Source organism: Salvelinus fontinalis, chromosome 24 (genome assembly GCF_029448725.1).
Source record: "Salvelinus fontinalis isolate EN_2023a chromosome 24, ASM2944872v1, whole genome shotgun sequence".
Classification (NCBI taxonomy): Eukaryota; Metazoa; Chordata; class Actinopteri; order Salmoniformes; family Salmonidae; genus Salvelinus; species Salvelinus fontinalis.
The window spans coordinates 38,010,714-38,035,377 of record NC_074688.1 but is presented as its reverse complement, the minus strand read 5'-3'; the positions used below and the strand labels follow the sequence as shown (position 1 = coordinate 38,035,377).

Genomic DNA, 24,664 nt, shown 5'->3' with positions numbered 1-24,664 from the left:
TGACCTGTCTGTGTTTGCACACCATCACCCTACACGTGTGTCTACACGACATCACCTTACATCTGTGTCTGCACGTCATCACCCTACACGTGTGTCCGCACGTCATCATCCTACACGTGTGTCTGCACGTCATCACCCTACACGTGTGTCTGCACGCCATCACCCTACACGTGTGTCTGCACGTCATCACCCTACACGTGTGTCTGCACGCCATCACCCTACACGTGTGTCCGCACGTCATCACCCTACACGTGTGTCTGCACGCCATCACCCTACACGTGTGTCCGCACGTCATCACCCTACACGTGTGTCTGCACGCCATCACCCTACACGTGTGTCCGCACGTCATCACCCTACACGTGTGTCTGCACGCCATCACCCTACACGTGTGTCCGCACGTCATCACCCTACACGTGTGTCTGCACGCCATCACCTTACACGTGTGTCTGCACGCCATCACCCTACACGTGTGTCCGCACGCCATCACCCTACACGTGTGTCTACACGTCATCACCCTACACGTGTGTCTGCACGCCATCACCCTACACGTGTGTCAGCACGTCATCACCCTACACGTGTGTCTACACGTCATCACCCTACACGTGTGTCTGCACGTCATCATCCTACACGTGTGTCTGCACGTCATCACCCTACACGTGTGTCAGCACGTCATCACCCTACACGTGTGTCTGCACGTCATCACACTACACGTGTGTCTGCACGCCATCACCCTACACGTGTGTCTGCACGCCATCACCCTACACGTGTGTCTGCACGCCATCACCCTACACGTGTGTTCGCACGCCATCACCCTACACGTGTGTCTACACGCCATCACCCTACACGTGTGTCAGCACGTCATCACCCTACACGTGTGTCTACACGCCATCACCCTACACGTGTGTCCGCACGTCATCACCCTACACGTGTGTCCGCACGCCATCACCCTACACGTGTGTCTACACGCCATCACCTTACACGTGTGTCCGCACGTCATCACCCTACACATGTGTCTGCACGTCATCACAGTACACGTGTGTCTGCACGCCATCACCCTACACGTGTGTCTGCACGTCATCACACTACACGTGTGTCTGCACGCCATCACCCTACACGTGTGTCTGCACGTCATCACACTACACGTGTGTCTGCACGCCATCACCCTACACGTGTGTCTGCACGTCATCACCCTACACGTGTGTCTGCACGTCATCACACTACACGTGTGTCTGCACGCCATCACCCTACACGTGTGTCTGCACGTCATCACCCTACACGTGTGTCTACACGCCATCACCTTACACGTGTGTCCGCACGCCATCACCCTACACGTGTGTCTACACGTCATCACACTACACGTGTGTCCGCACGCCATCACCCTACACGTGTGTCAGCACGTCATCACCCTACACGTGTGTCTACACGTCATCACCCTACACGTGTGTCTGCACGTCATCATCCTACACGTGTGTCTGCACGTCATCACCCTACACGTGTGTCAGCACGTCATCACCCTACACGTGTGTCTGCACGTCATCACACTACACGTGTGTCTGCACGCCATCACCCTACACGTGTGTCTGCACGCCATCACCCTACACGTGTGTCTGCACGCCATCACCCTACACGTGTGTTCGCACGCCATCAAACTACACGTGTGTCTACACGCCATCACCCTACACGTGTGTCAGCACGTCATCACCCTACACGTGTGTCTACACGCCATCACCCTACACGTGTGTCTGCACGTCATCACCCTACACGTGTGTCCGCACGCCATCACCCTACACGTGTGTCTACACGCCATCACCTTACACGTGTGTCCGCACGTCATCACCCTACACGTGTGTCTGCACGACATCACCCTACACGTGTGTCTGCACGCCATCACCCTACACGTGTGTTCGCACGCCATCACCCTACACGTGTGTCTACACGCCATCACCCTACACGTGTGTCAGCACGTCATCACCCTACACGTGTGTCTACACGCCATCACCCTACACGTGTGTCTGCACGCCATCACCCTACACGTGTGTCTACACGCCATCACCTTACACGTGTGTCCGCACGTCATCACCCTACACGTGTGTCTGCACGTCATCACAGTACACGTGTGTCTGCACGCCATCACCCTACACGTGTGTCTGCACGTCATCACACTACACGTGTGTCTGCACGCCATCACCCTACACGTGTGTCTGCACGTCATCACACTACACGTGTGTCTGCACGCCATCACCCTACACGTGTGTCTGCACGTCATCACCCTACACGTGTGTCTGCACGTCATCACACTACACGTGTGTCTGCACGCCATCACCCTACACGTGTGTCTGCACGTCATCACCCTACACGTGTGTCTACACGCCATCACCTTACACGTGTGTCCGCACGCCATCACCCTACACGTGTGTCCACACGTCATCACACTACACGTGTGTCTGCACGCCATCACCCTACACGTGTGTCTGCACGCCATCACCCTACACGTGTGTCTGCACGTCATCACCCTACACGTGTGTCAGCACGCCATCACCCTACACGTGTGTCTACACGCCATCACCCTACACGTGTGTCTACACGCCATCACCCTACACGTGTGTCTACACGCCATCACCCTACACGTGTGTCTGCACGTCATCACCCTACACGTGTGTCAGCACGCCATCACCCTACACGTGTGTCTGCACGTCATCACCCTACACGTGTGTCAGCACTCCATCACCCTACACGTGTGTCTACACGCCATCACCCTACACGTGTGTCTACACGCCTTCACCCTACACGTGTGTCAGCACGCCATCACCCTACACGTGTGTCTGCACGTCATCACCTTACACATGTGTCTGCACGCCATCACCCTACACGTGTGTCTGCACGTCATCACCCTACACGTGACCCAGTCATGTTGTGTGAGGGCTGCTGTGTTGTGAAGGAGATGTTTTGAAGGAGATGTTGTGAAGGAGATGTTTTGCTTGCAGAAGTACCGTGCAGTGTATGAATCATTATCTATGACCGCAATCAACTACTGGCTGTGCTATGTACTGTGCATGGCTTCTGTTCTCAGAGAATCCCTGTATTTAAACAGATAATATAGACCAAAGCGGAATGGGACAGAATTCAGAATGCAGAATACAGAATAAAAGAATGCAGAATGCAGAATAAAATAATACAGAATACAGAATAAAAGACTACAGAATGCGGAATACAGAATACAGAATGCAGAATACAGAATAAAAGAATACAGAATGCAGAATACAGAATAAAAGAATGCAGAATGCAAAATGCAGAATAAAATAATACAGAATACAGAATAAAAGACTACAGAATACAGAATGCAGAATACAGAATGCAGAATACAGAATGCAGAATACAGAATGCAGAATACAGAATGCAGAATGCAGAATACAGAATCAAATAATACAGAATACAGAATGTGGAAATTGTTCTACCTGACCTGTAGCACTCCAATACTGTCTGTGAGAATAATCTTAAGTGCTGTGTTATTAATGTTGTTTCAGTGTTTTTATCTGTAACACATTTTCCTCTTCTCTTCACATGCTGCCTGGGATGTTTGTTCCTATTTTAAAATGTGCAGAAGAAAATTCTGATCATTATTTGCTGTGTGATTCTGGGAATCGTCATTGCTTCTACAATTGGAGGATATCTAGGTATAGCCTGAGACACACACCGAACATCACACATACAGGTCTACAAGTGGGCCCGTTTCCCCTGAATACAACACACACACACACACACACACACACACACACACACACACACACACACACACACACACACACACACACATACAGGTGTACAAGTGGGCCCGTTTCCCCTGAATACAACACACACACACACACACACACACACACACACACACATACAGGTGTACAAGTGGGCCCGTTTCCCCTGAATACAACACACACACACACACACACACACACATACAGGTGTACAAGTGGGCCCGTTTCCCCTGAATACAACACACACACACACACACACACACACACATACAGGTGTACAAGTGGGCCCGTTTCCCCTGAATACAACACACACACACACACACACACACACACACACATACAGGTGTACAAGTGGGCCCGTTTCCCCTGAATACAACACACACACACACACACACACACACACACACATACAGGTGTACAAGTGGGCCCGTTTCCCCTGAATACAACACACACATACATACAGGTGTACAAGTGGGCCCGTTTCCCCTGAATACCACACACACACACACACACACACACACACACACACACACACACACACACACACACACACACACACACACACACACACACACACACACACACATACAGGTGTACAAGTGGGCCCATTTCCCCTGAATACAACACACACATACATACAGGTGTACAAGTGGGCCCGTTTCCCCTGAATACCACACACACACACACACACACACACACACACACACACACACACACACACACACACACACACACACACACACACACACACACACACATACAGGTCTACAAGTGGGCCCGTTTCCCCTGAATACAGCACACACACACACACACACACACACACACACACACACACACATACAGGTGTACAAGTGGGCCCGTTTCCCCTGAATACAACACACACACACACACACACACACACACACACACACACACACACACACACACACACACACACACACACACACACACACACACACATACAGGTGTACAAGTGGGCCCGTTTCCCCTGAATACAACACACACATACAGGTGTACAAGTGGGCCCGTTTCCCCTGAATACAACACACACACACACACACACACACACACACACACACACACACACACACACACACACACACATACAGGTGTACAAGTGGGCCCGTTTCCCCTGAATGCCACATCATGTGTTCCTCGGCACAAAGCTCATTGTGATCAATTATACACACACCGTGTACAGGACAAAGATTGTCATTTCTGCATGACTTCCTTCTTTGTAAATGTGTGTGTTTTCTGTAAAGTGTTTATCTGAGTGTTGTGAAAGTTTTCTAAATGTTTCCAAAATGTATTTTTTTAACGGGGGGGTGGGGGGGGTAAGAAACTACTGTTATACATACGAACACATTCCAAACTTCCAAACGTTGTGTTGACTCCGTTTTGAAACGCTAATGTATCCTAACAAGCCACCACATTTCAGACTTTTCCAGACACGGTTATTTTGATAATCAATGAATGGTTATAACCCAGGATCTTACGCCTGCCAAACAAGTCAGTAGTGTTTTTTTTATTTACTGAAATTCCATCATTTTAGTTATTACCGTAATCTTGTTGTCAGTAGTGTTTAATTTCTACGGTAATTTCTTAGTTATTACTGTATTCTTGTTGTGTGACATAGACATAGACGCAGAAAGAAAGAAATCCCTGCGCTACGGAGACTAATACAGGACTAATTCCTAAAACATTTTTTCCAAATGTTTTTGGTTTGTTATTATTATTATAATGAATTTGTCAGAGGTTGCTGCAGCAGCCTCAGTGCCCATACTTCCAGCAGCCGGACACAGACTTGACTGACATTATATTACACATTTTATGTCATATATATAATATTAATATAAATTATGTAATATGTAATATAATCATATCATATATTAATATAATAGTATGTCATATGTCATATAATCTTATAATGTAATCATATTTCATATTAATTTAATATGATGTAATATGTAAATATTATATTATGTTTGATAATGATGAGGTCAGTAAAACCTGGACATTCTGCCCCTCTCACTGGGTTCCATCGACCCTAACTCACAACACTGGGTTCCATAGACCCTAACTCACAACACTGGGTTCCATAGACCCTAACTCACAACACTGGGTTCCGTAGACCCTAACTCACAACACTGGGTTCCGTAGACCCTAACTCACAACACTGGGTTCCGTAGACCCTAACTCACAACACTGGGTTCCATAACTCACAACACTGGGTTCCATAGACCCTAACTCACAACACTGGGTTCCATAGACCCTAACTCACAACACTGGGTTCCATAGACCCTAACTCACAACTCTTGCACGGTTTATTTCAAGATACGGTGACGTTATGTGTTCTGTGGGAAACTAAAGAGGAAATGGATGTGGATGTGGGTTTGGTCGTTACTCATGAGCAGTGGTGGAAAAATAACCCGCTTGTCATACTTGAGTAAAAGTAAAGATACCTTAATAGAAAATGACTCAAGTAAAAGTGAAAGTCACCCAGTAAAATACTACTTGAGTAAAAGTCTAAAAGTTGTTGGTTTTAAATGTACTTCAGTATCAAAAGTATAAATCATTTAAAATGTCTTATATTAAGTAAACCATACAACACCATTTTCTTGTTTCTTTTTAATGTACGGATAGCTATGGGCACACTCCAACACTCAGACATCATTTACTAACAAAGTATTTGTGTTTAGTGAGTCAGATCAGAGGCAGTAGGGAGGACCAGTGATGTCCTCTTGATAAGTGCGTGAATTAGACCATTTTCCTGTCCTGCTAAGCATTAAACATGTAACGAGTACTTTTGGGTTTCAGAGAAAATTTATGGAGTGTACATTATTAAATGTATGAAAATGTACATTATTTTCTTTCGGAATGTAGTGAAGTAAAAGTAAAAGTTGTCAAAAAATATAAATTGTAAAGTACAGATACCCCCAAAAACTACTTAACTAGTACTTTCAAGTATTTTTAATTAAGTACTTTACACCACTGCTCGTGATATTGCTCCATGCAGTTCCTGGCAAGGAGTCCGTATTTCTACATTTATTATTTTTATTATGTCACATCCTATTCTGGAAGGTCAAGACCCTCATTTTAACGATCACCATCACAGCATTCCATAATGCCTTACCTACTGTACAATACTGCCTGCTGAATTACAGTGTTGTGTGCGAGAGAGAGAGAGAGCATTTTAATGTCTGAACCAATGTTTTTTTTTTTGTGTACAAAGTGTATATCATTTGTCTGAGGAATAGCATCTACCACTGCCAATGATTGTAAATATACTGTTGAGATGGAGTCTAGATGGTTGGTCTCTATTTGTTCTGCTCTGTGAACTCTGTCATTTTATGTTCCTGTTGAACTGCATTTTAGCTTTAACAAAAAGGCTGGGATTCATTCAAACCCACCATAGCAATGTTTAGGCAATGTCTTTATTTACAATATTCATCTCGTGTACACACACTTCTAATTCTGAAACGTGAAAGCATACCTGCTAGTAGGTGTAGGTTTTTATACATTACCCAAGACCAATCTGACGTTATTTGACCATTTGGAGAGAGAAAAAAGCTACTGTGTAAATATTGCAATGCGGGTTTGATTGAATTGAGCCCCAGGTATTTTGTCCTACCATTCTGCTCAGTTCTGTTTGGTTGGTCTGTGAGGGAGAAAATAGATTACAAACAAACCACAACCATGATGCCTACTCAACGTGTTGCCTTGGTGTTGTGATGCTGTGTTATGCTTTTGTTACCATTATTAAGTAAAGTTTGTCTGTACGTAATCTTTGTGATGCCTCTCTCTTTTTTTTCATTAGTCTTAGGCCCATTGCACATGCCCACTCACCACCTGTCCACCAGACAGATGTCAGATCAGCATTTTATTGATATTTGATACAGTTGTCAGTCGTCGTAACTAGCAAAGGATCATGGTCGATGTAGTCTTTTTTCATCCTGCCTGAAAGTCAACTGGGAGAGTCCTCATAGCCTGCTGGCCCGTGATTGGTGTAAGCGTGTGATCCAGTGTGGCGACAAATGTAGTAGTCAGAATGGATCACAATTTAATTAAATATCTCGATTTGTAGCAAACTTTAAAATAATTCACTGTGGAGATCGAACACGATCCAAATAAACACATTTTAGAGCCCAAAACGGTAGTCTAAAAATGTATTGTTTGGCCATTCAGGCGATCATTATTTACACAGGCTTTCTAGGGCAGACCACGGCTTTAGGTAACGTAAACTCATACATCGCCTTGGTCCGTACAATTGCCCTTATTTTAGAGCCCCAAAAACGTAATACTTCCAGATCAACTGTAATGTCAATACCATTGTAAAGCACAATTTCTCCCCTTTCCAACATAATCAATGGCATGACCTAAACGCTGCTCGTTTCTGCATAATTCAAGCAGGCAATGAGCCATGTCGGGTCTTTTTAAAAATGGCGGGTGGGGAAGCGAAACTAATGCGTGGTAGTAAGAAGGACAGATGTCGTGTGGGAAAATGGCTTTTTTCACTTGATCTGTCCAACTTATCACCTTATTGCCTCTAAAATGTAAATAAAACACTATAAAGAGTTTATATAATGTGTCATTACATACCTATTTGAAGGTTTGTGTCGAATTTGAATCGGGTTTTTAGGGCGGTGCTAAAGTGATCTTAGAAGTAAACAGCGGCTTTGAGAATGATGATCGCATGCAATGATGATGAAAAAAATGACTAGGTATCCCCCCATACCCCGTCACTGTACATTTCTTGTTTTTAAACGATGAGAGAAGTGCTACACCTGGTGGAGAGAGATTGTAAGACAGAAATAGTTGCTTTATGCGTGCTGTACGTTACGACATGACACGTCACGATGTAACGGAGGGTCAGTTTTTTCAACTTTTCTCCAATACTATAGAGCCCTTGTAAGGGCTGTTGTCCTCCTCCTCCTCAGATGAGGAGAGGAGAGAAGGATCAGTGGACCAATACGCAGCATTAGGGAAATATGCCATCTCTTTATTTGACACGACGGCACACGAAAACAAAACACTTACAAAATTACAAAACAAGAAAACGACGTAGACGAAAACCTGAACATGAACTTACATAACTAACACGTAAAACTCACGGACAGGAACAGACTACATCAAAACGAACGAACGAACAGCCAAACAGTCCCGTATGGTACATACATCGACGACACAGGAGACAATCACCCACAAACAAACAGTGAGAACACCCTACCTAAATATGACTCTCAATTAGAGGAAAATGCAAAACACCTGCCTCTAATTAAGAGCCATACCAGGCAACCCAAAACCAACATAGAAACAGAAAACATAGACTGCCCACCCAAAACACACGCCCTGACCATAAACACATACAAAAACAACAGAAAACAGGTCAGGAACGTTACAGCCCTTACCATGTCGATCAACGCTTGAATAGAAACCTAGTTCACACCCCCAATTTTGAAGTCAACACAGTCGCTACAGTCCCATTAGTTTTCTTTGTACCCTCGTTTGAATGTCGCGGTTACGCACATTTGTACGGAATGGGGTGAGTTTACATTACCGCTAGCTTGCTAGGCAGTATCAGACCAGCAGAGCTCTTCACTTCACGCTCCAGACCGGACACTGGGGGCCTGTACCTAACTAGCTAGCTAGCTAGCTAATCGTGAATGCCAAAAGACGCAGCTAGCTAGACTCGGGAGCCCATGGGTACACAGGCTACAGTAGCCAACTGGTCAGACATGATTACACCATGGGCAACAGTGACTCACGACTAGTTTGTTTTCAGACAAATATGTTCAACTCATAGTTATTTTATCCAGTGACCACTGCATTTAGGAGGATAGATAAATTACTGAATTGTAGCAAGCTAGCTCACTGGCCAGGCAGTAGCCACTACTAGCCAACAAATCATGGCTAGTAGTGGCTATCCTTTGATACATTTTGGTTAACAAGTAGTTGATATAGAATTTTGTGATCAATTTACATAAATTTAAATTATCCTAATCGGTCTGCAACCCAGAGTGTGTAAAGTTCTGGTTTAAATGAAACAGACAGAATTCCCAGCTCACAATTAGTCAAACCCAGTTTTATTCACGAGAGCTCTGCCGTTCACATACAAAGACGTTCCTTTTATAACATACTTCTAACCTACGCACACACATACACAGTAACATTAGGAGAGCTATCTTCTTCTCTACAATTCTCACCACAGTTTCTCACTACCCAGCTGACAGTTCCAGTCCCCCCCAGATAAGGGAAACTTGGAGGGGTGTTCCCTGTCCTATCTTATCTTCCCAGAGTTATAGCCGGGTCGGTTCAACCATAGTTTAATTGTTTCTAGGTGTTTTCTTAAGCATACACACATTTCTCTCTCTCCCAGTCTAACCTAGTTGGACTTATGTTTAATAGTTTTAATTACTCCTTATCCATGCTACATAACCTCTAATCCCTAATGGTTAAGTTTACGGGTAGAATTATATAATCATTTATATTTAACCTTATAAACTCTTTTATCAGTAGTGGACTACCATAATGTATTTGGTGATTGTGAAGAGACCTTTGGTGGCATGTCTTGTGGGGTCTGTATGCGTGTCCGAGCTGTGTGTTAGTAGTTTATACAGACACCTCGGTCCATTCAGCATGACAACACTTACAAAAACAAGCTGTGATGGAAGTCAATCTCTCCTCCACTTTGAGCCATGAGATATTTACATGCATATTATTAATGCTAGTTCTCCGTGTATATTTAAGGGCCAGCCGTGACCACATGACTGAACAGTAGTCCTACAAAACTAGGGCCTGTAGGACCTGCCTTGTTGATAGTGTTGTTAAAAAGGCAGAGCAGAGCTTTATTATGGACAGACTTCTCCCCATCTTAGCTACTGTTGTATCAATATGTTTTGAACATGACAGTTTACAATCCAGGGTTACTCCAATTAGTTTAGTCACCTCAACTTGCTCAATTTCCACATTATTTATTGCAAGATTTAGTTGAGGTTTGGGGTTTGTTAAGTGAATGATTTGTCCCAAATACAATGCTTTTAGTTTTTTTTTTAAATGTAGGACTAACTTATTCCTTGCCACCCATTCTGAAATGAACTGCAGCTCTTCGTTAAGTGTTACAGTGATTTCACTCGCTGTAGTAGCTGACGTGTATAGTGTTGAGTCATCCGCATACAGTCATGGCCAAAAGTTTTGAGAATGACACAAATATTAATTTTCACAAAGTCTACTGCCTCAGTGCCTTTAGATATTTTTGTCAGATGTTACTATGGAATGCTGAAGTATAATTACAAGCATTTCATAAGTGTCAAAGGCTTTTATTGACAATTACATGAAGTTGATGCAAAGAGTCAATATTTGCAGTGTTGATCCTTCTTTTTCAAGACCTCTGCAATCCGCCCTGGCATGCTGTCAATTAACTTCTGGGCCACATCCTGACTGATGGCTGCCCATTCTTGCATAATCAATGCTTGGAGTTTGTCAGAATTTGTGGGTTTTTGTTTGTTCACCCGTCTCCTGAGGATTGACCACAAGTTCTCAATGGGATTAAGGTCTGGGGAGTTTCCTGGCCATGGACCCATAATATTGATGTTTGTTCCCTGAGCCACTTAGTTATCACTTTTGCCTTATGGCAAGGTGCTCCATCATGCTGGAAAAGGCATTGTTCGTCACCAAACTATTCCTGGATGGTTGGGAGAAGTTGCTCTCGGAGAATGTGTTGGTACCATTCTTTATTCATGGCTGTGTTCTTAGGCAAAATTGTGAGTGAGTCCACTCCCTTGGCTGAGAAGTAACCCTACACATGAATGGTGATGCTTTACTGTTGGCATGACACAGGACTGATGGAAGCGCTCACCTTGTCTTCTCTGGACAAACTTTTTTCCGGATACTTCAAACAATTGGAAAGGGGATTCAGAGATCAGAGAAAATTACTTTACCCCAGTCCTCAGCAGTCCAATCCCTGTACCTTTTGCAGAATATCAGTCTGTCCCTGATGTTTTTCCTGGAGAGAAGTGGCTTCTTTGCTGCCCTTCTTGACACCAGGCCATCCTCCAAAAGTCTTCGCCTCACTGTGCGTGCAGATGCACTCACACCTGCCTGCTGCCATTCCTGAGCAAGCTCTGTACTAGTGGTGAACCGATCCCGCATCTGAATCAACTTTAGGAGATGGTCCTGGCGCTTGCTGGACTTTCTTGGGGCCCTGAAGCCTTTTTCACCACAATTGAACTGCTCTCCTTGAAGTTCTTGATGATCCGATAAATGGTTGATTTAGGTGCAATCTTACTGGCAGCAATATCCCTGCCTGTGAAGCCCTTTTTGCACAAAGCAATGATGACTGCACGTGTTTCCTTGCAGGTAACCATGGTTGACAGAGGAAGAACAATGATTCCAAGCACCACTCTCCTTTTGAAGCTTCCAGTCTGTTATTTGAACTCAATCAGCATGACAGAGTGATCTCCAGCCTTGTCCTTGTCAACACTCACACCTGTGTTAACGAGAGAATCACTGACATGATGTCAGCTGGTCCTTTTGTGGCAGGGCTGAAATGAAGTGGAAATGTTTTTTGGGGATTCAGTTCATTTGCCTGTCAAAGAGGGACTTTGCAATTAATTGCAGTTCATCTGATCACTCTTCATAACATTCTGGAGTATATGCAAATTGCCATCATACAAACTGAGGCAGCAGACTTTGTGAAAATGAATATTCGTGTCATTCTCAAAACTTTTGGCCACGACTGTACATAGACTCAAAGCCAGTGGCATGTCATTAGTAAAGATTGAAAAAGGTAAGGGGCCTAGACAGCTGCCCTGGGGAATTCCTGATTCCACCTGGATTATGTTGGCGAGGCTTCCATTAAAGAACACCTTCTGTGTTGTGTTTGACAGGTAACTCTTTATTCACAATATAGCAGGGTGTGTAAACCCTTAACACATACACTACCGTTCAAAAGTTTGGGGTCACTTAGAAATGCCCTTGTTTTTGAAAGAAAAGCACATTTTTGTCCATTAAAATGACATCATATACAGTGTAGACATTGTTAATGTTGTAGCCTAGTGGTTAGAGCGTTGGACTAGTAACCGGAAGGTTGCAAAATCGAATATCCGAGCTGACAAGGTAAAAATCTCTTGTTCTGCCCCTGAACAAGGCAGTTAACCTACTGTTCCTAGGCCGTCATTGAAAATAAGAATTTGTTCTTAACTGACTTGCCTAGTTAAATAAAGGTAAAAATAAATAAAAAAATGTTGTGAATGACTATTGTAGCTGGAAACAGCTGATTTTTAATGGAATATTTACATAGGCGTACAGAGACCCATTATCAGCAACCATCACTCCTGTGTTCCAATGGCAGGTTGTGTTAGATAATCCAAGTTGATCATTTTAAAAGATCATTAGAAAATCATTTTGCAATCATGTTAACACAGCTGAAAACTGTTGTTCTGATTAAAGAACCAATAAAACTGTCCCTTCACAGAATAGCGCAAACTAGTTGAATAGAAAGAGGAATGGGAGGCCCCGGTGCTCAACTGAGCAAGAGGACAAGTACATTGGAGTGTCCAGTTTGAGAAACAGACACCTCACAAGTCATCAACTGGCAACTTCATTAATTAAGTAGTACCCGCAAAAAAAGTCTCAACGTCAACAGTGAAGTGGCGACTCCGGGATGCTGGCCTTCTAGGCAGAGTTGCAAAGAAAAAGCCATATCTCAGACTGGCCAATAAAAATAAAAGATTAAGATGGGCAAAAGAACACAGACACTGGACAGAGGAACTCTGCTTGGCTCCAAGTAGCTAGGGACTTTAATGCAGGGAAACTTAAATCCGTTTTACCAGATTTCTATCAGCATGTTAAATGTGCAACCAGAGGGAAAACAACTCTGGACCACCTTTAGTCCACAGAGACACATTCAAAGCTCTTCCTCGCCCTCCATTTGGCAAATCTGAATCATAATTCTACCCTCCTGATTCCTGCTTACAAGCAAAAACTAAAGCAGGAAGCACCAGTGACTAGATCAATAAGAAAGTGGTCAGATGAAGCAGATGCTAAGCTACTAGACTGTTTTGCTACCACAGACTGGAATATGATCCGGGATTCCTCCAATGGCATTGAGGAGTACATCACATCAGTCATTGGCTTCATCAATAAGTACATTAATGACGTCTTCCCCACAGTGACCGTACGTACATACCCCAACCAGAAGCCTTAGGTTACAGGCAATATCCGCAATAAGCTAAAGGCTAGAGTTGCCGCTTTCAATGAGCGGGACTCTAATTTCTTATAAGAAATCCTGCTATGCCCTCCGACAAACCATCAAACAGGCAAAGCATCAGTACAGGACTAAGATCGAATTGTATTACACCAGCTCTGACGCTCGTCGGATGTGGCAGGGCTTGCATACCATTACAGACTACAAAGGGAAGCACAGCCGAGAGAGCTGCCCAGTGACGAGATAAACTACTTCTATGCTAGCTTCGAGGTAAATAACACGGAAACATGCATGAGAGCACCAGCTGTTCCGGAAGACTGGCTTTGGAGAGCGTGATCCCACAATGTGAGATAAAGACATTTATACAGGTCAACAAGGCCACAGGGCAGATTACCAGGACGTGTACTGCGAGCATGCGCTGACCAACTGGCAAGTGGGTTCACTGACATTTTCAACCTCTCCCTGTCCGAGTTTGTAACACCAACATGTTTTCAGCAGACCACCATAGTGCCTGTGCCCGAGAACACTAAGGAAGTGTTAATGTGGTAGTGCTAAGGTAATCCAGGGAGACAGGTGTTTTCTCCATCTCCTTAGCTATTCATCCTCTAATTCCCCTGATTTCATAACTCGGTCCTCCAGAAAGTGGAGAGCAACACTTATGCAGTTCTATTAAGCAATATTTTTTTAATAAGCTGCGTTAGACAGGATTACCTACACATCCTGAGCAGCTCAAATAGACAGAAGCGTGCTATATGACAGACCAATCTGAACCAATCAAATTTTATTTGTCACATGCGCCAAATACAACAGCATTTCACCTTACAGGGAAATGCTTACTTACAAGCCCTTAACCATCAGTGCAGTTTTAAGAAAAGACCCCCAAAAAGTAAGAGAGAAGAATTACAAATAATTAAGGAGCAGCAGTAAATAACACTACCGGGGCTATATACAGGGTTACTGGTACAGTGTCAATGTGCTGGGTCACCGGTGTCGAGGTAATTGAGGTAATATGTACATGTAGGTAGAGTTATTAAAGTGACTATGCATGGATAATAACAGAGTAGCAGCAGTGTAGAAAGGGTGGAGAGGGGGGGCATATTTTTAGCAAACATTTTTATCATTAATTTAAACTCTATAGAAACTATGAGAATAGAAAGGTTCAAAACTTTTGTGAAAAATATGAGACAAAAATAGATGGTGTTAAGAGATAGATGGGAGGGGTTGAGAGGAGCTGAAGAGATTAAAAACTACAAGATAACTAATGAGCTGCCTCTGTGAAGTGGAAACGTCTACTGTAGAAGCAACAACGGCTCAGCCTCGACGTGGTAGGCCACACAAGCTCACAGAACGAAGTGGTAGGCCACACAAGCTCACAGAACGAAGTGGTAGGCCACACAAGCTCACAGAACGACGTGGTAGGCCACACAAGCTCACAGAACGAAGTGGTAGGCAACACAAGCTCACAGAACGAAGTGGTAGGCCACACAAGCTCACAGAACGAAGTGGTAGGCCACACAAGCTCACAGAACGAAGTGGTAGGCCACACAAGCTCACAGAACGAAGTGGTAGGCCACACAAGCTCACAGAACGAAGTGGTAGGCCACACAAGCTCACAGAATGAAGTGGTAGGCCACACAAGCTCACAGAACGAAGTGGTAGGCCACACAAGCTCACAGAACGAGACTGCCGAGTGCTGAAGCGTGAAACAAATAAATATCGTCTCTCCTCGGTTGCAACACTCAGTTTTAAACTGCCTCTGGAAGCAACGTCACCAAAAAAACCTGTTCGTCAGGACCTTCATGAAATGGTTTTTCATGGCCGAGCAGCCGCACACAAGCTTGAGATCACCATGCACAATCTCAAGCGTCGGCCGGAGTGTTGTGAAGCTCGCCGCCATTGGACTTTGGAGCAGTGGAAACGCATTCTCTGGAGTGATGAATCACGTTTCACCATCTGGCAGTCCTACGGACTAATCTGGGTTTGGCAGATGCCAGACGAAAGCTGCCTGTCCGAATGCATAGTGCCAACTGTAAAGTTTGGTGGAGCAGGAATAATGGTCTGGGAAAGTTTATGGTTCGGGCTAGGCCCCTTAGTTCCACTGAAGGGAAATCTTAATGCTACAGAATACAATTACATTCTAGACGATTCTGTGTTTCCAACTTTGTGGCAACAGTTTTGGGAAGGCCCTTTCCTGTTTCAGCATGACAATGCCCCTGTGCACAAACAAAAGTATATACAGAAATGGTTTGTAGAAATCGGTGTGGAAGAACTTGACTGGCCTCCGCAGAGACCTGACCTCAACCCCATCAAACACCTTTGGGATGAATTAGAAGACGATTTGTACATGCTTCAGAACTCGGCGGTCCCATCCTGTGAGCTTGCGTGATCTACCACTTCGCGGCTGAGCCGTTGTTGCTCCAAGACGTTTCCACTTCACAATAACAGCACTTACAGTTGACCGGGGCAGCTCTAGCAGGGCAGAAATTTAACTGACTTGTTGGAAAGGTGGCATGCTATCAAGATGCCACGTTTGACCTAGATAGTTTGTGTGTATGCATTGATATGTAGGCTACGTGTGCCTTTTTAAAAATGTAGTTCTGTCCTTGAGCTGCTCTTGTCTATTGATGTTCTGTATTATGTCATTCTGTATTATGTTTCAAGTTTTGTGTGGAACCCCAGGAAGAGTAGCTGTTGCTCTTGCAACAGCTAATGGGGATCCTAATAAAATACCAAATACCAAAACTCACTGAGCTCTTCAATATGGGCCATTCTAATGCCAATGTTTGTCTATAGAGATTTCATGGCTGTGTGCTCGATTTTATACACCTGTCAGCAATGGGTGTGACTGAAATAGTCGAATCCACTAATTTGAATGGGTGTCAACATACTTTTTGAATGGGTGTCCACATACTATTTTAGCTAATTTTGTATCATATTTTTATTCATTTAGCTTTTATTTTTTTGTACTATTTTATTCACTTAATTACTTTTCGATTGTTGTTCCATTGTCGAGGTGAACCTGCAAGTCAGAATTTCATGGCACTGTTCTCCACCTAAATCATGTGTATGTGATTTATAAACGGACTAGAACTTCAACTTCTGGGTCATTGTCTGCTCTCTTATAACCACACTGGGTCATGAGAAAGGTCAACGGGGTATTGTTGGGAAAGGTCAACGGGGTATTGTTGGGAGTCAAAATGAGGCCAAGAACGGTTTCGTTTACATTCAACACCTCCATGAAATATCATATCAGCCCAAGGGAACCTAAAGAACATTGACAAAAGAAATAGGACATTTTCTCTGCGTGACACCCTCAACACAATGTAATCGTTTGAATACACAGAGCAACATTGACCTTATTTCTGCCCTATCCCAAGAAGGAGCCCTGGCTATAAGAGGAACTGTAATGAAGCAGGACAGTCAAGATATGAACACAGCAAGGAACGCAAAAATGAAACTTCTCAGCTTTTTACTTTTTGCCATGATGATCGCAAAGAATAGTCAACTACAATTCATTGACTGTGGAACAAACTTAAGACGGCCACAATACACTGACATCTCGGTAACTTGTGGAACCAAATCTATTGGTCTGGCTATCCTCATCTGCCCAGCCATATACACTGGCTACAACGAGTCCCTGCTCATCCTCAACCACGTCATGAATGGCCCAGCCTGCAAGGGAACCTTAGATCAAAGTGTGATTCCACCTGTCGTGAGGTTTGAATTCCCCCTCAACACAACCAATTCCTGTGGCAGCCTCTTCAGGACAACCAGTGCTGCAGGCACAGGAATATTCTCTGACTTCTCCGACCTCCAGACAGTCAACATCAGCGGGTTGGTCCGATCATATGATCCCACCACAGGGCCAGTCACTTACAACACAGAGCTGAAGTATTATTACTCCTGCTCCTATCCTCTAGAGTACCTGATCAACAACACCCAGATTGATACGTCTGCATCTTCCATTGCAGTTAAGGACAACAATGGTACTTTCATCAGCACTTTGAGTCTTAATCTTTTCAGTGATGACGACTACATTTCGCCCTTAATCATTCCGAAACAGGGTCTTGAGCTGAGGACCGAAATCTACACTCGAGTCCAAGCCACCAACCTGACCTCTCATTACCGTGTGTTCCTCGACCAATGCTACGCCTCCGTTTCTCCACAACCCGACAGGGACAACTCCACTATCTTCAACCTGTTTGTCCCTTGCAACGTTGAACCGTTGACCGTCATCAAAGAGAACGGAGAGAGTCAACGTGCCTGTTTCTCCTTCCCGGCCTTCCGCTTCACGGAGCAACCAAATGAGATGATGTCTACCTACTTCCTCCACTGCATCACCCGTCTCTGTGAGGAGAGCACCTGCAGTACTCTTAAACAATGTAACAACCGGAGGAGAAGGAGTGCTGTTCCCGAAAGTGTAGATGGAGTGACAGGGTACACAACCGTTAGCTCTACTCCGATCACCGTCAGAGCAGAAAGAGTTATGGCTATAAAAGAACGGGAGACGGCCAGCGACAACTCAGACACTTCTACAGGACTTGCGGTGGCGGTGGGCTTTCTGGCATTCCTCTGCATTGTTGTCATTATAATGACAGCAGTCTTCTACCGGACACTGAACCATTAAAGGGGTTGACTGCTCCACACCCGAATGAGTTGAAATATTGGATCAGCAGTACAGAAGGCATTGTCCCTTTAAATACAGGTCAGGTTGGTGGCATTGACTTGAGTATAAATGGGGTCCTCAGCTCGAGACCGTGTGTGTCCACCTGCTGGTCTCACTACTCTGGAGGAGGACTGATCTCAACGTATTGTGCCTTTTTTTCACATTTGTTTACATTTGGGAGATCTTGTTTTTCTAGTTATTTCTCAGCTATAGCTAATTAATGTTGTGTATACTAAAGAATTAGAACAATGCAGCTTTTAGAGTGTTTATGTAAAGACACTATTACAGGCTTAGCTAGTGCTTTGTGCAGGTGCTCATTTAATGTCATGACTAATGTACTTATGTCGCGTTCACGTCCTGTCGGAGTGATCGGAGGAACGACTTTTCTACTTGGGAGGAACTACTTGGAGCGTTCACGTGCTCGGAGCTCAGAAGGAACGCAAGAACCGTTCTCCCCATTGACAGCCGACATCACGGTCATGTTTGTGGTGAAGTCAGTGTTCAGCATGTGGAAAAGAGATCACGGCCAAGTTTCCTAGTCGTAACGACAAGTTGGAGGGGTGTTCACGTGCATTTATCCCAGTAGGAAGGCCGTATTTACGATTTCCCGACTAAATGTGAACGTGGGCATGAAGACAGCACTGCCCCAAAGGAAGAATTAATGTGGTTGGTTGACTCAATTACGAAGGCGGGGCTTACATTATATTTCAAACCTGCTGCATGCTCTAAAAGGATCACTTGACCAATCTGCTGTTACGGTGAGTGAGCAATTTGTGGGTGATTAATTGTATGATTCTGTTTTTGTAGATAACTAGCTATATTTATCATTGGAAAGTTGTTCTAATCTCACAAACATAGTGAACATATTCATGAAAAAATATATATCTTCTTCATTAAACAACCTGCTAGAAAGCTAGCTGGTGCTGGTAAGATGGCTGGATAACTAATTGTAACGTGGCGAGAATCACTAGACTGCCTCCTACAAACGGGAAGGCACGTGCTTCGACTAACCTCAGCGCCCCTCACACATTGGGGCCATGTGTTCCGACTGCCTCACAGCCACCATCCCACTTCTGACACCAATGTAGCGAACGGAGGGAGCTGGAAGCGAACCTGGGTCTCCAGAGTGAAAGGCAAACCACCTACGCATCCCGCCAATAAGGATAGCAAAGATTGCTACAGTATGTTTTGTTGATTTAGATTATCTAACCCCCTAGAGTCTATTGATGCACCGGTGCGTCCATATAAGTAACATAATAAATACATCTGCCACAAAATCTGTCAGTTTAAACTGGAGATATCTGCTTTTTTGCATGGACTTCGTCTCAATCCACCGCATCCACCTACGTCGCCCTTCCGCATCTGCAGTGGAAAGTGGCAGAGCTATAGCACTGTTTGTCAGACCAGGTGACATCTCGAAGACCGGCCTTCTCATATCCGCCTACAGAGGGGAGACTCTCACAAACACAACGGAGTTCTCCGTTTTGCTCTACGACCCCCACAAGTGTCACGGGACTCGTCTGAAGTCAGTAACGTTGATGTACCATCTTTTGTCTGTAGCATCTGGGCTACAAACTAATATGACCCCCGCCCCCTCTCACAAACATGATGGTGTTCTCCGTTTTGCCCTATGACCCCCACAAGTGTCTTGAGACTGGTCTAAAGGTAACGCATATAAATGAATGGAAGTATGGAGGTAGTTTTGTGTCCAAAAAATTATAATAACAAACAGATACATTACCAGTCAAGAGATACATACCAGTCAAAAGATACATTACCAGTCAAAAGATACTTTACCAGTCAACAGATACATTACCAGTCAAAAGATACTTTACCAGTCAACAGATACATTACCAGTCAAAAGATACTTTACCAGTCAACAGATACATAACCAGTCAACAGATACATTACCAGTCAACAGATACATTACCAGTCAACAGATACATTACCAGTCAAAAGATACTTTACCAGTCAACAGATACATAACCAGTCAACAGATACATTACCAGTCAACAGATACATTACCAGTCAACAGATACATTACCAGTCAAAAGATACTTTACCAGTCAACAGATACATTACCAGTCAACAGATACATTACCAGTCAACAGATACATTACCAGTCAAAAGATACTTTACCAGTCAACAGATACATTACCAGTCAACAGATACATTACCAGTCAACAGATACATTACCAGTCAACAGATACATAACCAGTCAACAGATACATTACCAGTCAACAGATACATTACCAGTCAAAAGATACATTACCAGTCAAAAGATACAGTACCAGTCAAAGTTTGGACACACCTACTCATTCAAGGGTTTTTCTTAATTTTTACTATTTTATATTTTTGAATGAGTAGGTGTGTCCAAACTTTTGACTGGTACTGTGTAGATATATATATAGGCTATAGTAGTATATATATATATGGGCTATAGTAGTATATATATATATGGGCTATAGTAGTATGGGCTATAGTAGTAAAGGCCAAATTAAATATTTGATCAAATTATTTATTAGTATTTTATTTTTGATCCATAAATGGGTGCTAAAATTCCAAATCAAATATCTAAATGATCCATGGTATGAACAATTCCATAAGTCAGCAGACTTCCTTGTTGGTTGTAAGTCGAATTCAGGCACAACAGCGACCTCTCACAGAAGTCCTCCACCTGTAAATCTGAGACCATGGTTGTGCTTCCGTTGTGGGTGTGGTAGCAAAGCAGCCTTTATTTGCATGCAATTAACATATTAATATGCATAACCATTTCTCCTGACAGGGGAAGAACTGCTCTGGTACGCTGCATGTAACTAGTAACTAACGTCACTAGTTACCACAGCCACAATCAAAAACCCTGCTTATTTCTACAATTTCTCTTCTTAACCTAGAGTCGATGTCCACACCCCCCGCGTAAATCTAATTAGCATACATTTTGCATTGGCTACGTCTCAATCCACCACATCTGCCAATGGCGGCCTTCCGCATCTGCGGTGGAAGGTGGCCGAGCTACAGCGGTGTTTGTCAGACTAGGAGACATCCTGAAAATCAGTAATCTCACGAAAACGTCTGTAGCTTTTGAACGGTTTGGGGATGCGTCACGGGACACGTCGGAAGTCCGTACCGCTGATCTGCCAACTTCTGTTTGTATTGTCCGAACAGTTTGGGCTACACATTAATATGATCTCTCTATGGAAAGGTGAAATATGGGTGAAAATGTTTCATCCAATTTTTTTATTAAAATCAGAACTAGACCTAAAGGGGTCCTAAAATTCTAAATCAAATAACTAAATGATCCTTGGTGTGAACTTCTTAAAACAATTCCATATGTCAACCAGTCATTAAGGTGTTTTTGTTAGACCTATGCGAACATGGCCAAAGAAGTGACTGAAACAGGAATCAATTTTGCAGCGATGATAAAGCTACAGGGCATACAAATGAAGGTGATATTTGAGACCTCTCTCTAACCAATAAATTGTACATATGCTTTCAGTTCGCGAGTGTATAGCATGGACAGCTATAGCATTTTGGGCCCTAAGCGAGATTTGGTACCCCCCCCTTCACGTGCAATGATTTTTTTTTGCCTTCCTCTTGACAGAAGTAGCCTCTACGTTTTTTTAAAGTAACTTTTTGGTAATTCTACTCATTTTCCCATGGGGCGGAGAGAAAATGTTGTGAATTTATCACAAATTTCCTGCAATTATGTCATTGTCATTATGGGGTATTGTGTGTAGATTGATGAGAGAAAAAAAAACAATTTAATCAATTTTAGAATAAGGCTGTAATGTAACAAAATGTGGAAAAAGTAAAGGGGTCTGAATAATTACCAAATGCACTGTATAATGACGAGATGCTCATGTCTCCGCCTTAACAATGGGAGTCGTTGTCCCAAAGCCTGGAAGGCAGGCGACAAGTTTAGGTTAAATATAATCCCATTGAATGCAAGGGAAGCCAGTGAGCATTTGGTCTCCCTTGATAAAAAAAGTATAAAATAATTGCAAATCAGCGTTGATTTAAACTGAGTGAGCTCAACTGTGAATGGTCCTCGTGCACCCAAAAAAAGTGTCAAGGGAAGCCAGTTTGGATTTGGCTTCACACTAATCACATCAAAAGCAAAATGTCATTGTCACAAAAAACTTGCATTTTTGTATCTCGTTGTGTCGTTGTCCTCCGGTGGCTATCCAGCTAGCTAAAATTGACCCTTCCCTAAATTTGCCATGTATGGAGATAGGGATTTGGACTTGTGATTTTACTTAATTCTCCGTACTGGCCAATGATTAAAACGGAAATTCTGATCCAACCATAAATTCATAAATTGTGAGGATGGAAGTTCAATATGTAGTTAGATCTAGTACGCTAATCTTAACTAGTTGGCTCATCGTTGCCCATGAAAGGAAGCTAGGCTAGCGAGCAAGCGTTTTAGCCAGGTAGCCAAGAACAACAAAACTAAAAGTGTGTACTGTATGACAGAGTCATAGACCGTTTCGTCAACATGAACGAGAGGAGGATGACATTGTCTACAAGTAGGGTGAGTCATGTTTTTTCTACTTACACACACACACACACACACACACACACACACACACACACACACACACACACACACACACACACACACACACACACACACAGAGAAATCAGAATCATGGACAGCCACATCATATCTAGCTTATATTGGACTAAATTGTTGTTGGTATCTTTAGTTGTCACTGTATTAGAATAAGCATAGGTGATTTGAAGACGTTGAAGTGTTTTAATTGAAATGGTGCTGGAATAGTGGAGGCGCCTCCTGTTTTCTTTGCCTCTTGCGGGTAACGCTCTGTGGTTCTAAATCAATAGTTGTTTTGTAGTCCGAAAATGTCGGAAACATGAACTTGCCAGACAATGCAGTAGGTCATGTAAATCAAATCAAATCAAATTGTATTGGTCACATACACATCGTTAGCAGATTATATTGCGAGTGTAGCAAAATGCTTTTACTTCTACTTCCGACAGTGCAGCAATATCTAACAAGTATTATCTAACAATTCCACAACAGATACCTAATACACACAAATCTAAGTAAAAGAATGGAATTAAGAATATATAAATATATAGATGAGCAATGACAGAGCGGCATAGAATAAGATACAGTAGAATAGTATAGAATACAGTATATACATATGAGATGAGTAATGCATTGACTAAGATACAGTAGATAATATAGAATACAGTATATACATATGAGATGAGTAATGCATAGACTAAGATACAGTAGATAATATAGAATACAGTATATACATATGAGATGAGTAATGCATAGACTAAGATACAGTAGATAATATATAATACAGTATATACATATGAGATGAGTAATGCAAGATGTAAACATTATTAAACTGGCATTATTAAAGTGACTTGTGTTCCATTTATTAAAGTGGCCAATGATTTCAAGTCTATATGTAGGCAGGTAACATCACAAAATTGTTTGTTACATGGAATATGCTTTGTGGACTTCAACCAGACAGATGTTGCTCTCTGGTTTTGTGATGAAACAAAGGTGTGGTTGAATTTATTCTGCCACTGTGTCTATTAGGCCTATATATCACGTTGGCAAGGTATATGAACTAACAGGTTATAGAGCAAACAACGCAATTATCACAACACCTAGGTTGTACAGCTTATTTTTTTCTGCCTTGTCTTCCCCAATGATGTTACCTACGCACCGCTACTGTAGAAACGCATTGGGTTTATTTTGGACAGATTTTGGCGAGAGTGAAACCTCTCGCTTCGCCTCTTATTCTCTGACTGGGCCTCCTCCCCTCAACATATTTGGCAATGAAAAACATCTGTCTCTTTGTTCTATCATCTGTGGCACCATCAAATAGGCGGCGCCTACTTCCCAAATGGGCAGAGTCAAACGATCTACACTTGTCATTTGACAGACCTTGCATCTTGAGTTGGATTGACATATTGCTTAACCAACCGCCATGGTGTTTGCTGTGGTGGCCCTTCCCCCTCCGATGGGTGTTTGCTGTGGTGGCCCTTCCCCCTCCTATGACG

General features: G+C 43.3%; 2 protein-coding genes across 2 annotated transcripts in view; both read left to right on the top strand.

The window, feature by feature from the left end:
* The window catches only part of LOC129822403 (syntaxin-1A-like), a 233,677-nt gene extending 226,144 nt beyond the window's left edge, over positions 1–7,533 (top strand). Inside the window, exon 10 of the mRNA XM_055880660.1 lies at positions 3,602–7,533. Coding sequence (XP_055736635.1) covers positions 3,602–3,685 — 84 coding nt within the window. The 3' untranslated portion in view covers positions 3,686–7,533. The remainder of the gene's footprint in view (positions 1–3,601) is intronic.
* Positions 7,534–7,629: 96 nt separating this feature from the next.
* Positions 7,630–24,542, top strand: LOC129822400 (zona pellucida-like domain-containing protein 1). The gene has a single exon (XM_055880658.1). It carries the CDS (start codon positions 17,360–17,362, stop codon positions 18,578–18,580), a length of 1,221 nt encoding a protein of 406 aa, XP_055736633.1. The 5' UTR covers positions 7,630–17,359; the 3' UTR covers positions 18,581–24,542.
* Positions 24,543–24,664: the final 122 nt, after the last annotated feature.